We start from the raw sequence: 17522 nt of genomic DNA on the forward strand, positions 1-17522 counted from the left end.
TCATTAGAGAAGTCTGCAGTCACCCTGACGGGTTTGCTTCTGTAGGTCAACTGGCACTTACTCCCAGCAACTTGAAGAATCTCTCCTTTTGTCTTGACTTTGGACAGGTGCATCACAATGTGTCTTGGAGAAGTTCTGTTAGAGTTGAAGCAACCTGGGGTCCGATGTCCCTCTGAAAGGGGACAGAATCTTTGGTGATATTTGGGAAATTTTCTTTATAATATTCTCTAGTATGGCTTCTATTTCCCTAGGGCATTCTTCTTCCCCTTTTGGGATACCTATAACTCGTGTGTTTGAATGCTTCATAAAGTCCCATAATTCTGTCAGTGAATGTTCTACTTTCTCTCTCTTCTTTTCTGCCTCTTTAACTATCTGAGTTATCTCAAGAGCTTTGTCCTCTACCTCTGAGATTCTTTCCTCTTCATGGTCTAATCTGTTGTTGATACTTTCTGTTGCATCTTTAAGTTCCCTAATTGACTGCTTCAGTTCCTTTAGCTCTGCTATATCCTTTCTATATTCTTCATATTGTTCATCTCTTATTTGATTGTTTTTGGATTTCCTTTTGGTTATTTTTCACTTTATCAGCAGTTTCCTTCATTGTTTCCATCATCTGTATTCTAAATTCCCTTTCTGTCATTTCTAACATTTCTTTATAGGTAGAATCCTCTGCAGTAGCTACCTCATGGTCCCTTGGGGGCAGGTGTTGCTCTGGACTGGTTTTTCATGTTTCCAGAATTTTTCTGCTGATTCTTCCTCATGAGTGTTTTCTTTTCTCTGTTTCCTTGCCCTAATTTTCCTTTCACGTCCTCTTTCTCTTTAAGTTACTGTGCCTCTGGCCTAGGATTTCGATGAGTCCTTTTGGTACGGGAATGAATATTGTCTGGGCAACAGGTGATTTTCTGGGATATGAGATGTTATTCATAATGCTGATGCAGCTACACAAGATGGAGACTGGAGGCCTCTGCTGACTTCTCAAACCCTGCAGGGTGGAGACCCTAAATCTCTCCTCAGCCCACTTAAAAGGCACTTTAAACTGTTAACTTTGGCTAACCAGAAGCTTTCCCAGGAAAGCACTTGTCACTGGGATCACTCATGAAGTGGCTGCCCGCTTACCCAGTGTGCCAAAACTGGTCTCACTCTATGCCCCTGAGAGTCAAGGCTGTAAGGCATCTTAGTCCCTGCTTTTAGGTTGCTCAGTCACTAGATTACTTGCCCAAGGTCTCCCGCCCAATCCTTGCTCTGTAACCCTGAGGGGGGAGCTTGCCAGGGAAGTTTTCCCACAATGGCTCTTTGCAGCCTGCAGCCGAACACTATTAGCTTCATCTGGTTCAGTGGCGCAATCTGGGGCCCTAGACAACACTTGAAGTCCTCCACACTCTCACCCAAGTTCTCCCAAGGTAGTTCAACTGAATGCCAAGTCAAAAAAGAAAACAAACAAAAAACAGCTCACAGGTAAGACCTTTCCAGTTTGCAATCTCATTGCTGCTGTACTGACAGCTGCTGGTAGGATTAGACTGAACGAACACACGCAACCACTTGCCAGTTCTCCACTGCTTTTGTCCTCCTCATGGGGTCCAGAAGTTTCTCAATGACTCCCTGTGTGTCCCCAGAGGGATGTTTCTGGGCAGATCCCACCAGCCAGAGGCCAACCTGACTTTGCCTGTTGTTAGTTCAAAACCTCAGTAGCTGATCTTATTGAGTATGATGCCCACGGTACTGCAGGATCTGGCAATGTTGTCATCTCCCACCACATTCCCAGTATCCTCAATCCCAGCCCTGGTACTCTTCTAGTCCTGCCAGATCACAAACTATTACCCAATAGGCCAGATTGCTCATGCTTGTGCTTTAGCATATGCAGTATTCTTTTGAATGCCTTTCTTTGCCTTATCCTACTTACCTTTTAAGCTTCATCTTAGGTCATCTCAGTCCGATAAGACCTTTTATGATGGCCTCGAACATAATAATTCCTTCATCTTCTGTGTTCCCAAAATACCTATCATAGAACATTATACATTGTGTTATACAATGTATACTATTTGTATACATGTATGCTATTTATCTTATACAGTAAGCCCATTAAAGGCTGGGTCCATGTATCTTTCTTGATAGACTACGAGTGTCCCATAATGTTTGTTATAGAAATGCATTAATATAAGATATTTGCAATGAGATTAGGCAGAAGAGTGGGCCTAGAACAGAGTAGGTATAAATAATTTAATTTAATAAAATGATAAATATATTTTAGCATCTATGACTGAAAATAAGTGCATATTCTCTTCTACTCTAGGTCTGAGAGGCTCTGTGTATGTTAGGACTCTTTTGGAGTCAGTTTCTGTTTTATAGCACAGACTCATTTTTCTGGATGCCAAAGCCTTAAGAAAATATTTTATAGAGATTAGAAAATGGAATAATTGGAACAAAAGCTTAGATATTGCCAGCCATTGGATGAATCACAAAACTGAGACCAACAAACATAGCTCTGGAAGGAGCTAGCAGGAAAATCAAGCTCACTTGTGTTTCAGTCATCAGCCTCTAGGTGGCCTTCGGTACAGCATCTCCAATCCTGCCTGATGACCAAAGCCGATGTGTGTAACAATCTCACAAATGATCAGAGAGGCAATGGTACATATAAATTGCTCACAGCAGGCTAACTAAAGCAAGTGTGCACATGTGTGTATTAGCAAGAACCTCCCCCCAAGCTGGAAGGCAGAAAACAAGTATGTGCCCTTTAGCAAATAGTTACTAATCTCTTTTTTCACTATCCCCATTTAAACAGTCAGAGGTTGGAACTAGATGGCAAGTATCTTTGCAGCTTTAACTAATCTCTTGAGTATTTACAAAATTTTCCATGTATCTTGAACAAAAACTCAATTCTCAAGCTATCCTGCAATATCCCACCAATCTGACCTTTATTCTTAAGGCATAAACAGAGATTCGTGACTCGAAGAACCAAACACAAAAGAAATGTTTTTCACTGAAAAACCCGATGCTTGTATTGGATACTGAAAAGACTCTATGAGAGTTTAATAAAGAAAATTGTGTTCCTTCTCTCCACTTATACTGCCTCTTATGAGTAATGCCAAGGGGAAATTACTTTATGTCAACCCAGCAGTTCTGAGGACATGAAGAATAAGACCACAACAAATAGATTATCAAGACAGAATGCAAAGGTAGTGATTTCTGATTAGGAGCAGAGCTGATTTATAATAACCTTTCTGTCTTCCTTTCCATCCACTTCTTGCCCATTCCACTTAAGCATAGAGCAGAGAGGAAAAATGAGATGTTTGTGGGGGCAGGGCGCTTCACAAGCTAAATTATGCTGTGTTCTCTTCTTTAGTTCTTCCACACATCCTAATTCTCTCTGGCCTTTTGTGTCATACTGTCTTCCTTTCTTGCCCTCTCTATCTCCCTCTACCTAGCTAGGACTTTCAATATCCCTTCAAGCTTTGTCTGCAATAGAAAGCACTCTGACTAATGTACACAGCTCCTGCCCTATGTCAATAGTTAGCTGTCTGTGTGTTATCTTTCTCTTTCTACAGCACTAGTCACTGTGAAGGCAGAAATTGTGTCTTGTGCCTCCGGTCCTTCCTAATTTTTTGGTATCAGCTCGTAACAACCTTATGCATAGAGAATGCTTGTGCAAAGGTGACCATAGATAATTAGAGCATCTTTTATATGACTTAAAGATTTCTGAGTAGCTGAGGAAACCTTTACTCTCTGGTGAATAGAAGATAGCTGGTGTAGGGAGAAGGGAACTGAGAAGGCCATGGTAAGCTTTCACGTAACAGGCATGATGTAGGCATTTGTGGCATACCTCCTAGGGGAGAGGCACAACTACAACTTGGACCTAACAAATACAAACAATGTAAGGTAATCATTTGTACCTTCATATTAATTAGAAAAAAAAAAGAAAGCTGGTATAGGAAGAACATTGGACTCTACTGAATTGTGTGACTCTGAGAAAATCACTGTAACTTTATGAGTTTTTGTCTCTGAAATAGGGATGGTAATAATGCCTGCAATACGTCCCTCAGAAAGTTACTATGGTGAGCAGATGGGGTAAAAAGTACCCTTCCTTTCAGGCAACCAGAGTCCTTACATCACAAATGTTAGGGGCAAGCCTGAATGTGCTTTAGAAATTGTAGCATGCTGAGAACATCTCATGGGTCATTAGCAATGATCATCATAATGATAACAATTAGATACTAAACCTCCTATGCCTTCCTAGATGTTTAGATGTCTGTAATTTGACAGTAATTGTTTTCTGGTGTCTCACTCTCATCAACTATGGAGAAACATTGTTAGGCCACAATATCCTGGGAGTGTCTTCTTGTTAAGGTCTTCCTTCCTGACATTGCTAGTAGCACTGGGGTTGGGGAGAGTGAGAAATGGAGATGCTACACAGGGGATTCTTTACAGGCAATTCCTTAGTTATTGCTTCAACAAGGCACTTCCCCATAAGACTTCTCTGGTACTTGCCTAGAAATCATATATATTCCTCTCAGCCTCATATATTGATGTTTGATTAAGCAGGAGTTCTAGTCCTAAGGAGGACTTGGGTCCTGAAATAGGTTAGGCAGAAGTATCTGTCTGAGGGAGGGAGCCACTGAAGGAATGAGTGACACTGTAATTTTTGATGTGTGGGTCCCCTTCTACACAGGGGGCTACCAGTGTAGGCCAAGGAAAGTTGATCCTCAAAAAATTTAAAAGAAATCAGAAAGGAAACTTTGGAATAAATTATTTGTGTGGGGGAATATGTGGACATGGTAAATCATTCCATTGAGGAATCCACGCACAATCTTTCCCACATGTTGCCTTTGTTGAGAAAGCTTGGTGAGCTTCTAATGTTCTCCTTTCCTTTTTTTTTTTTTTTGTTCAAAGTAGGCAGTTGCTGTGCATGCATGTGTGTGTGTGTGTGTGCGTGTGTGCTCACATACTTCTGTTCTCCAAGAACCCCCTCTTTCGACAAAACAACAGCAGTCCCTGTGAGCAGCAGAGTTGTCTTTTCCGTCTGTTCATTATAAGGATAAAGATATGCTTTCTACACATCTCTCCTCTCCACTGCAATCTTTAGATTGGTTAACTCACACAATAGCCTGCTGTGAAGAATTATTTCAGAAATAATTAAACTGTGATCAGGAGTGAATGAGTCAGAACCTGGTGTTTCCAGGCTTCTTAGGGGGTGGCTAAGGAAGTAGAGTTAGGGCAGATAATTTATTTTTGTTTTTCTAAAGGTGATAGGATAGGATTCAAATCTGATCTAAAAATGTGAATACCAGATGCTGCTTTGAGAGGCTATCTAGATCCTTTAATGCATCCCTTATGTTCATAAATATTTGAAATTCACTCAACCTAAACAAGCAAAGTCCCTGTTATTCTTAGGGTCACGCCCTTGTTGCTTAGTGGGAACTCAGCCCCGTGTTTAACAACATTTCATTTAGCTTAATTGCATTTTCTGTTCACTTTTCCTTTAGGTTAACAATTCACGCTGAGTGTCCCATGCATCTGGAAGATTTTCCCATGGATGTGCATGCCTGCCCGCTAAAATTTGGAAGCTGTATGTATTCTGTCATTTTATTTCTCCTGATCTTTCAAAAGAAACTTAACATATCCTATTGATTGTATATATTAGGAGTTTCTAAATATGAGGATTTTAATCTAGGCAGGTGTGGGAATGGGTCATAGGAGTGGGGTTGAATGGTACTAACTGATCAGGAGGAGACTTAGCTTTTAATAAAATTTTCTTTTTAAGGAGCAAACCTTATTTTACCATTTTAGACAAATTTTTTTCATCATTAGATTGAAACATCAACATCTATCTGTATCCTGAATTGCACAAAGGCCAGAACATGGAGTATAATAGTAGCAACTTCCTAAGGACAAGATATGTTTAACAGGATGTGTTTATTTTATTTTGTTTGAAAATATGTGTCCTAGCTGCCTCTTCACATACCTCTGTCCAATTCTCAACCGTAAATGGTAGGCAGGGAGAGAGTCCGAAGACTTGCTTATTTTTGAGAGTATTGCCTTTTGCATTAGTATAAATCTTACAGAGATAGTAGTAGATATATAGTCCATTTTCAAGTGAATTAGAAAAGTCAAAATTGAATAGAATTTGAGTGAGTTTTTAAATCTAAGAATTTGAGAGAACATTTCATTCTGGGAGTAATCAGAGTAATATTCCAAGATCTGTCTTAATCATGTCTAAATTGAATTTAGCTCTGTGTTTTAGAATGCAAAGTGCATTTGAAAAGATCCAAATAATTATGTTTAACATTTTTCAATCATTAGCTTATCAGATACAGAATGTCCCCAAAGTCACAATACAAAGGAAAAATGCAAAATTGCAGCTAAATGTACCTTTATTAACAAAATATTTACAAAATTCTACATTTTGGCCATTTCTTTCACATACATGAAATCTTCTGTCCCAGTCATTGTCAACATGTTCCAAGATATCTGTTGTCATTAAGTTTGCCTAGGTATGGAGACTTTCGGAACACCTTATATTTATAGATTATCTCCTGTGTGCCAGGCTCTATTCTAGGAGCTTGGAATTCATCCATGAATCAAACTAAAACCCTTGCCCTTGTAGAGCTTATATTATAGAGAGTAGATTGATAGTGAAAGGTAAAACAAACACTGACTGCAAAAGTAAAGTATACAGTATGTTGTAAAGTGAAAAATACATGGGAAAACATAGAAGTACTCTGGAATGAAGGGAACCCTCGACGCAAGCACTAGTCATACATAGATAGAGGGTATGATTTGCCATTGAAATTGAAACTAGGGTGGTCAAGATCATCCTAGTTTTTTTGAAAAAGTGCTATCTGAACAGAAATTTTAAGGAAGTAAAGGGGATAACAATGCAGATACCTGAGGAAATAGTACTTCGAGTAGAAGGAACAAATACGAAAAATACCTTAGGTCAGAGAATGATCTGGCTTGTTCAGAGAATGTCAAAATAGTAGATGTGGCTGGTGAGAATGAGAAAAAAGGAGAGCATAAGGAGAGGGTGAGACCAAAGCAGGAACCAGGCCAACTAGAGTCTTGTAGACCATTCAAGGGTTTTGAATTATATTCTAAGGGAAAATTAGATGAAGGGCCAAAGTGGAGAGCCCAGATAGGAGGTTATTGAAATATTTCAGGTGGGATAATGATGTTTCAGAACAGAGTGATAGCAATAAAGTGATGAGAAGTAGGATCACCTAATGGATTAAATGTAGCATTCTATAAAATGCAAGAACTGAATGGTGACTTAATATATTTTTGTCCTAATGAATTTGCTATTAAACAAGATGAGTATTCCTTCCATTCTGAGTAGGACAGAGTTTGTTGGTGAACAGGACTCCCTTTATGAACAAATGGAAAACCCAGAACTGCAGAAGCAAAAAGGACTGAAGAGACTAAAAATCTGGAGAAAGCAGAGAACCTCTCACAGGTGAACTTGTGACCTACAGCTATTTCATCCCTGGGGGCACTTGGCTATTCTGGTGGTGGAGTACAGCTTGGGTTTAAGTTTGGCTCCAGACATAGGGCTGATACTGGTCCATGCGGGGGGAACAGCAATGATTCTAATGGTCATACAAGAGTAGGGTGACAAAAGTAGAACTCTAACAGGTCTCATATTCTTAGCTGATATGCCCTCAGCATAATGGGTGAAGTTTGAATTTGCACAGAATATTAGGCCAAAAACTAATAAGATACGAGAAACTTGTAAAGCAGAGTTGCCTTTCCTGAAGTTTCCTGATGCTAAGAAAAAAAAAAAAAAAAAAAAAGACATGGCAGGCTATCAGTTTAAAACCCTAGAGAGCTATATCCTACTTACAAAGAAACAGCAGAGATAGAACACATTTAACCCAAACGATAACCCGACCTGCTCCTTTATGGAATTAAGGCAATAATTCTCTCACATTGTCTTCATAGCAAAGAAAGAATGAAGCCTCTGTGATGGAAGAGAGGCTTCTATTTGAAAATGCTGCAGTTTAATACACAATGTTTAGAATTCAATAAAAAGTTATTATGCATATGCATATGAACAGGCAGGACCATGAAACCTAAAACTAACTTTTAAAAACAAAACAAAAAATCCAAAATAGAGAAATAGACCTACGATGATCTCGATTATCAGGGTTAACAGACAAGTACTTAGAAAATCTATCGCTAATATATCCAAGAAAAATGATGAAAAGATAACTAGAGCAAATCAAAGATAGAGAATTTTAACAGAAAAATATAATCTAGAAAGGAGAATAAATTAAAAATTAGTTAAATAAAAGTACAATAGCTAAAATTCAGAATCCAATGGGTAGTTTGACAAGCAAAAGATTAGACATGAAAAATGGATAAACAGAAAATAGCAAAACTGAAGCACAGAAATACAAAATACAGAAAAGAATAAAAAGCATGTGTAATTTTGCAGAAGGAAAACAGGTAGAGAAAGTCACAAAAGAAATAGTTAAGTAGTCAAAGGGCAATCATTTAAAAAACTGATGACAATTATCAATCCAAAGACGCAAGAAGTCACATAAACACCAAGAGGGATAAATACAACGAAAGTAATGCTGATTCTAAAGTTTATATGGAAATGTTAAAGTGCAATGAATAGCTAAGACAGTCTTAAAGAAGAATAAAACTGGGAAATTTATAATCAAATCTATCAAATATCTGGACCTATGCTAAGGCTATAGTAGTTCAAAGTATTAGTTGCAAAGATAGACAAATATACTAATGGGACAGAATAGGAAGGCAAGATATATATATGCAATAATTTCAATATATATGTCCAATAATTTCAATCTTTACCTAGTCCTGCATGACCCTTAGAATCACTGCTGTTTTTTCCCCCTTGTGCACCAGTATCAGCCCTATGTCTGGAGCCAAACTTAAACCCAAGCTGTACTCCACCACCAGAATAGCCAAGTGCCCCCAGGGATGAAATAGCTGTAGGCCACAAGTTCATCTGTGAGAGGTTCTAGGCTTTCTCCAGATTTTTAGTCTCTTCAGTCCTTATTGCTCCTGCAGTTCTAGGTTTTCCATTTATTCATGGAGAGAGAGAGAGAGTGGTCTTGACTCTTACCTCACATCATAAACAAAAGCAAATTCAACATGGATTGCAGATCTAAATGTGAAAGAGTAAAAGGTAAAGCAGTAAAGCTTTTAGAAGAAAACATGAGAAAATATCTTCATGATCTTGGAAGAGGTAGAGATTGTTTAAACAGAATGTAGAATAGCACAACCCATAAAGGTGACTTGGTATATATTACAAATTAAGACATTTTCTTTATTAAAAGACCATTTTCTTTATTACAAGAGAGTGAAGAGGCAAACTACATGGTGGGAGAAAATATTTGCATTGTGTATACGTGACAAAAGACTCAAAGCCATGAATAGTATCAGATAATTCAATAAAAGCCAAAGCCTTTTTTGGAGGGCGGGGACAGACTCTCACTTTGTCACTCCCAGTAGAGTGCTCTGTCATCACAGCTCACAACAACCTCAGACTTGGGTTCAAGCCATCCTCTTGCTTCAGCCTCCTGAGTAGCTGGAATTACAGGCATCTGCCACAACGCCCAGCTATTTTTAGAAATGGGATCTCGCTGTTGTTCAGGCTGGTCTGGAACTTTTGAGCTTAAGTGATCTGCCCACCTCGGCCTCCCAGAGTGCTGGGATTACAATTGTGAGCCACCGTGCCTAGCCCTGGGCCAAAGTCTTGAATAGGCACCTCATAAAGCAGACTTGCCCAATGACACATAACACACACACACTCACATACACACATATAGTGACTGACTACATTAGCAGAGAAGCAGGGAAATGCAGATTAAAAGCCAAAGGCTACCACTACACACCTAGAATAGAATGACTAACATGAAAAAGAAATTACCACTTGTTGGCGAGGATGTGGAGCAAATCTGTGGTCTCACGAACTACTGATAAGAATGTAAGTTTGTACCAGGGTTTTGGAAAATTCTGTGTTGCTAATAATGCTAGAATGTAACATATGCATATTATATAACTTCGTATTTCTAGTCCTGAATGTATTTCCAAACAGAAATCATTGTTTATGCCCACCAAAAAGGCATATGAAGAATATAATAGACCCACACTGGAAACTATACTAATGTCCATCAGAATAGATTAACAATCTGTAGCATATTCACACAATGAAATACTACCTAACTGTGACAGTTATACTCAATAACATGGATGAGGTCATAAACACAAAATTGAGCAGAAGCTAAACACTTAGGCGTATATAGAATGTGATTACATTTATATTATACATAAAAACAGACAAAACTTATCTGTGGTGTTAGAAGTCTTTAATATCTTATCTATCATTGCCATTGGTTTTATTTCTTAATTCCTGACATACAATATTAACAAATGTGGTTGAGGAACAAGCAGTTGGAGTTCCTAGGAATTTTATAAAATAAATTTTATTCATAGAACATTTCAAGCTTCTTTATGTTCTTTACTCAAACTCACAGATATTTAACTATTTTAATCAGGGGTTCTCACACTTTTTAAACAGGGGGCCAGTTCACCGTCCCTCAGACCATTGGAGGGCCGGTCTGCGGGCCCCGCAAAGAGTTGGCTGCTAAGCAGGAGAGGTAGCGGCGGCAAAAACACCCAGCAGGCTGGATAAATATCCTCAGTGGGCTGCACGTGGCCCGCAGGCCATAGTGTGAGGACGCCTGATTTTAATAAATAAAAATAGTAAGTTTAGAAGTGTTAACAAAGACTGGTAATATAGAGATAAATACTCAGACACTGGAAAATGTCAGCAAACCTTACTGGATAGTATTTGAATAATAACATTTGACTCTCCTAGTAGAATAAATAGGGCTACATAGAGTCATAGGTTAAAATTGCCAATTTAAGGGTTTGTTTTACTTTCAAAGCCTCTTATTTCTTAGATGAACACTCTCAGGGTTTGTACAAAGTATACTATGTATATAAACTACCATGCATAGAGACTTACTAAAATTTATTTTATAATAATTACTTACCTTTATCAGCATTGAGAGCCATTGACACACACTTACAATAAGGAAAATCAATTGATCAGGTAGTGACCACTTGAATCCTGTGTGCTCCTGTCCTGAAACCTGAAAATTTCCAAACTTTGAATGTGACAGCTTTTACTGCTCTTGGTTTTGATTTGACATTAGTAGATTCCTGCAAGTCAGTAATGTGTCTGTATCTATGTTAAGCTTGAATTCTTACAGGAGAATTATAATAATTTTTCCATATTTGCTCATTTCTCTATTATTTTTCTCAAGATTTTATATTCAGAAAAATATACAAATTTCCCAATACAATGCTAGGAAGGAATTTCCACATAGAAACACTAGTCAGGATGGTGGTTATTCTGGGCTGGAGTTGTTATTGGAAAGGGACATCAATGATACTTCTGGGTGCTGATTGCATGGGATATAAGTCTGGTGTTCATAAAAAGAGATCTGGACTAGAGATTTAATTTAGGTGTCATCTATGTAGATGATATTTAAAACCATATGGCTAGATGAGATCACTGAGGAAATTACTCTATAGAGGGAAAAGAAAAGGATGAAGGACTATTTCTTCAAGCATGATGACATTTAGAGGCTAGAGTGAAGAAAATAATTTAATAAATGTGAAGGAGAGGACAGGTGAAGTATGAGGAAATCTAAAGGAACATGTTGTCCTGGAGGCCAAATAAAGTACATCAAGGAGAAAGTGATTTAAATTCTTAAATTCCTAAGTGGGGAGTTAAAATTAACTTTAGAGAATATCTAGTGAGAAAGTAATTCTGGAATGGTGAAGAAGGACTTCTGAAAATCTACTCCTTCATAAAAAGCAATGAGACTGTTTTTAACAATTGTTGCATGTGAAAACCCCACACTGTACCCCAGAAGTGCATTAATGTACATAGTTACCATTCAATTAAAAAAAAAAAACAATTGTCAAAATGAACTTTCTCTAAAAACTGGAAATTAACCAAAGGCTTACAGCAATCTAAGGAGTGCTATACAAGAAAAATAGCTAATTCTCAGTAAGACCAGGGAGTCCTATTCCTATCTTTCTCTCCCCCACTCTGTGGAAGTCTAGAGATTTTTGTAATGATTATAAAAAGTTAACCCATCAGGAAGATGTAACAATTATAAAGGTATATGCATCTAACCACAGAGCTCCAAAATACATAAAGCAACACTAATAGAGCAAAAGGGAGGATATAGACAATTCAATAATAATAATTAGAGACTCCAATATTCCACTTTCAATAATGGATAGAACAACTAGCGAGAAGACTTGAATAACTCTGTAAATCAACCATACCTAACATTTATAGAGCCATCCAATATCATCATAAATGAATTTTATTGTCAAGTGCATATGGAACATTATCAGAGGTAGACCATGTGTTAGGGCCAGAAAATAAGACTCAGTAAATTTAAAAATATTGAACCAATACAGAATACATTCCTTGACCTCTATTGAATAAAATTAGAAATCAATAACCAAAGGGAATTTGAAAATTCATAAATGTGTTGAAATCAAATTACACATTCTTAAACAAACAATAGGTCAATGAAGAAATAAGAAGAAAAATTAGAAAATATTTTGAAGTGAAAGAAAATGATGATACAACATGTCAAAACTTATGGGATGTATCAGCTTAAAGCACTGTTCAGAGGAAAATTTATAAATATAAAGCCTATATTTAAAATAAAGTTCTAAAAATCAATAACCTGACCTTCAGAAGAGCAAATAAAACCCAAAACAAGTGAAAGGAAGGAAATAATGAATGTTAGAGTGAAATGAAATGAAAAATGAGCAGCAATATTTAGAAAATCCAAGAATCTAAAAATTGGTTATTTGACAAGATCAACAAAAACTGATAAATCTTTAGCTAGAGAGACCAAGATAGTAATAAAGAGGATTATATGTGAATACTATGAGGTACTGTATGAGGCCTGACAGTTAAGTGTACAAATTCATTTTAGAAAAAGTGCCATCTATCTCATTGCTGAATATCATTACAGTCACCTTCAAGGTACTCCCTTTGGAAAGCTATGCACCCATGCTAGTGCCTAGTCCACCCTTCAGAGCAATCTTGGAACCACCATACTTTTCTCCATTGTGGCTGTACTAATTTGTATTCTCACCAATAGTGTATAAGAGTTTACCTTTCTCCACATCCTTTTCAGAATTTATCCCTTATCTTTTTTGATAATAGTCATTATAACTGGGGTGAGGTAAGGACTCACTGTCATTTTGATTTGCATCCCCCTAATGATTAGTGATGTTAAGATTTTTTTATATAACCATTGACCATTTGAATGTCTTATTTTGAGAGATGTCAATCCAGGTTTTTTGCCCATTTTTTAAAAAGAGATTATTTGGGATTTCCTTGGTATTAAATTGAGTTCCTTATTTCATCTCAAGATTAATCCCTTGCCAGATGTATAGTTTATAAATATTTCCTCCTATTCTGTAGGTTTTCTCTTCACTCAGTTGATTATTTCCTTTGCCATGTAGAAATGTTTTAGTTTCCGGGGATTCCATTTGTCTGTTTTTGCTTCTGTTGCCTATGCTTTTGAGTTCTCATCCAGATAACCCTTGGCTAGACAATGTCATGGAAAATTTCCTCTACATTTTCTTCTAGGAGTTTTATAGTTTGGGGTTTTATATTTAACTCTTTAAAACATTTTGAGCTGATTATTGTACAGTGAGAGACGGGGTCTAGTCTCATTCTTCTATGTGTGGATATCCACTTTTCCCGGCACCATTTCTTGAAGAGACAAGTAGGATTCATCCCTGAAATGCAAAAATGGTTCAATATAATCAAATCAGCAAATATGATAAATGTATACCACATTAACAGAATCAAGGACACAACCCTCATGATTATTTCAATAAATACAGCAAAAGTATTTGAGCATTTAGCTTCTCCTCATGACAAAAACTCTCAACAAATCAAATACAGAAAGAATTTACCTCAACATAATTAAGACCATAGCAAAACATACTTAAGTAGAAAGCTTTTTATCTAAAATCAGCAATAAGACAATGATGGCCACTTTTATTCAACATATTACTAGAAGTCTTAGCCAGAACAATTAGACAAGCGAAAGGAATGAGTGGCATCTAAACTGGAAAGAAGGAAATCAAAGTGTCCCTGTTTGCAGATGACATATATATATACATATATGTGTGTACATGTATATGACATATAAGATATATATACATATATACACACATATATACACATACATATACACATATATGTGTCTGTGTCCCTGAAGACTCCACCACAAAACTGTTAAAATTAATAAACAGAATAAGAAAAGTGGCAGAATACAAAATCAACATACAAAAGTCAGTAGCATTTCTATATACCAATAATGATTTACCTGAAAAAGAAAATCAAGAAAGCAATCCCATTTATAATATCTACAAAAGAAAAATCTAGAAATAAATTTAACCAAGGAGGGAAAAGATATCCAGAAAGAAAACTATAAAACATTAATGAAAGAAATTGAAGATGATGCAAATAAATAGAAAGATATCCTGTGTTTATGGATTGGAAAAGTTAATATTGTTAAACTGTGCATACTACTCAAAGTGATCTACACATTCTATGCAATGACTACCAAAATACCAATAACAAATTTCACTGAAATAGAAAACACAATCCTAATATTTATATGGAGCCACAAAAGACCCTGAATAAGCACAGCAATGTTGAGCAAAAAGAACAAATCTGGAAGCATCACACTACCTGACTTCAACATATACTACAAAGCTATATTAATCAAAACAGCATGGTGCTGGCATGTAAGTAGACACATGGACCAATGTAGCAAAATAGAGAACCCAGAAATAAACTGGTGCACTTATAGCAAACTGATTTTTAATAATTCCAGAATACACATTAGAGAAAGAACAGTCCTTTTTCCAGCACTACAAAATAGTGCTGGAAAAAAATAGAGAACCCTTGGATTTTTTCTAAGTATATCAAACTAAACTGATTACTTTTTCTCTAAAACCATCTTCTGTGTTCTCTATCTTGATTAAGATCATGTATTCTGTTTTTAACTTATCTCTTCAGCCTTGTTTACCATCTCTCTCCCTTTTACATTGACTTTCTTCTAGTTCCTGGAACTCGATTTTGTATTTGCTGATTTTGGAGGGATTATGATTTTGTTTTTTGTTTTATTTTGTTTTGGTTGTTGTTGTTTTGAAATATTCTCCATCAATCTCCCAAAATGATTGGCTCCTTCTCACTTTTTATGTTTCAGTTTAAAAAATACTCCCTCAGATCTTCTCTGATCATTGTATCTAGTGACACATCTCCATATGCAATAACTCTCATGTTCTTCATAGTGTTTATCAGTATATTATCATATACTTTATTTATATACTTGTTTAATGTCTTTCTTCACTAAGCTCATGAGAGGATGTGACTTCAGGTGTCTTATGATCTCTGTACCTTCACTATCTAATACAAGTATAATGCCTTAATATTTGTTGAATGAATAACTGACTGAATCAATTAATAAAGCAAGCACTCAATCTGTTTCTGAAAATATGAGTTCAAAAGGAATGTTCTTCCCTTGGTGCTACTGTGGCAGGATTGTTTTTTACTTTACCCATTTTCTTAGGGTCTGTTACATGCAAAGGTTCAAGCAACAGAAAGAGGACACTTTTTTTTTTTTTTTTTTGCAGTTTTTGGCCAGGGGCCGGGTTTGAACCCACCACTTCCAGTATATGGGGCTGGTTCCCTACTCCTTTGAGCCACAGGTGCCACCCACAAGAGGACACTCTTGCCTTAGCTTATATGAAATATATTGAGGGGCCTATTTTCGGAGTGCAGAAGTTGTAATTATCACATATCTATCCTTTCTTCAGGAACCAATCTCCATACTCCAGCTCCTCCATGAAAATAGAATGGTTAGAATTGAAAGGAAGAGAGCAGTCTGTTTAAGAGGGAAGACCAGGGGTTAGGCTAAAGTATCCCAAAACCAAGGCCATGAAGGAAGAAAAGAAAAAAGAAGTCCAAAAGGGAAATCTTGTTCCCTAGCATATGAATGAGTTACATCATTATCTATGTACTTGCAAAATCTATAATCTTAGATTCATCTAGAATCCTTTCTTTCTTTTTTATTTTATTTGAGACACAGTCTCACTATGTTGCCCTCGATAGAGTGCTGTAGCATCACAGCTCACAGCAACCTCAAACTCTTGGGCTTAAGTGATTCTCTTGCTTCAGCCTCCCAAGTAGCTGAGACTACAGGCGCCCACCACAATGCCCGGCTATTTTTTGGTTGTAGTTGTCATTGTTCTTTGGCAGGCCCCAGCTGGATTTGAACCCGCCAGCTCTGGTGTGTGTGGCTGGCACCCTAGCCTCTGAGCTACAGGCGCTAAGCCTATAATCCTTTCTTAAATGTCCTTCCTTCCTTTTAAAACTATTTTTATTATTATTTTTTTGCAACTTTTTGGCCAGGGCCGGGTTTGAACCCACCAGCTCCAGTATATGGGGCCAAAGCCCTACTCCTTGAGCCACAGGTGCTGCCCCACTTTCTTAATTATTATTAAAAGCTAAAAGTTATAATCTGTTCTAGTTGCGAAATTTTTCTTCCCACTCAATTCAACTCACTGTCTGCTATCATATATTTTGCCTATAGGTCACTTACAGCAAACATTGTGGTGGCATTTTAAATACTATGTTGGCATCAGTTTAACTCTCTCCCATTAGTCATTCATAATGTAGCTAGAGTGATCCTCCCAAGTATACATCTGGCCATGTCTTCTCTCTCCTTCAAGTACCTGCACAACTCCTTGTAGCCTATTGGGAAAATCCTTTATTTCTTAGGCAATTTGGATATTTAATGCTACTGCCTCAACTTCTTTCTCATTTGAAGTCCAGTAATACCATTAATTCCCTTACCATTCCATGTGCTCACATGCTTTTTGCCGTTGCTATGTTATGTATTTGCTAAGAATGACCTTCTTTCACATACTAATGATGGCCTCATCTTCTGAGTATCATCTACTTTTATGAATCCTGCTCTTGTCCACTCTGAACAGGAGTAAAAGTGCTCACCTCTGGCTTCACTCAATGCCTATTTTTGTTCCACTAATGTGCATATTTCTTATTTTAAAACTTACACTATAAACTATTGTTCTCTCTCTGTTTCCCTGAATACATTGTGGGCTCTCTGTTTGTGCCGTCTGTATGTCAAAATTATGCAATTCATTATTAAAACTATATTTAATATATAGGAAAGACATACAGTGGAAATCTTAAAAATAGGCCAGCTTGGTGGCTCACACCTATAATCCTAACACTCTGGGAGGCCAAGGCGGGACTGCCTGAGCTCACAGGTTCGAGACCAGTCTGAGTCAGAGCAAGACCTCATCTCTAAAAATAGTGCATTGTGGCAGGCACCTGTAGTCCCAGCTACTTGGGAAGCTGAGGCAAGAGAAATGTTTGAGCCCAAGAGTTTGAGGTTGCTGTGAGCTGTGATGCC

At 37.2% G+C, this 17522-nt stretch overlaps 1 protein-coding gene across 2 annotated transcripts in view; it reads left to right on the top strand.

The window, feature by feature from the left end:
- GABRA3 (gamma-aminobutyric acid type A receptor alpha3 subunit) overlaps positions 1-17522 on the top strand; it is a 232001-nt gene that overhangs the window by 173916 nt on the left and 40563 nt on the right. For both annotated transcript variants that reach the window (XM_003800932.2, XM_023507580.1), the window contains one exon: positions 5475-5557. In XM_003800932.2, coding sequence (XP_003800980.1) covers positions 5475-5557 — 83 coding nt within the window. The remainder of the gene's footprint in view (positions 1-5474; positions 5558-17522) is intronic.

This window comes from Otolemur garnettii, unplaced genomic scaffold (assembly GCF_000181295.1).
Source record: "Otolemur garnettii isolate 467f Iridium unplaced genomic scaffold, OtoGar3 scaffold00190, whole genome shotgun sequence".
NCBI lineage: Eukaryota > Metazoa > Chordata > Mammalia > Primates > Galagidae > Otolemur > Otolemur garnettii.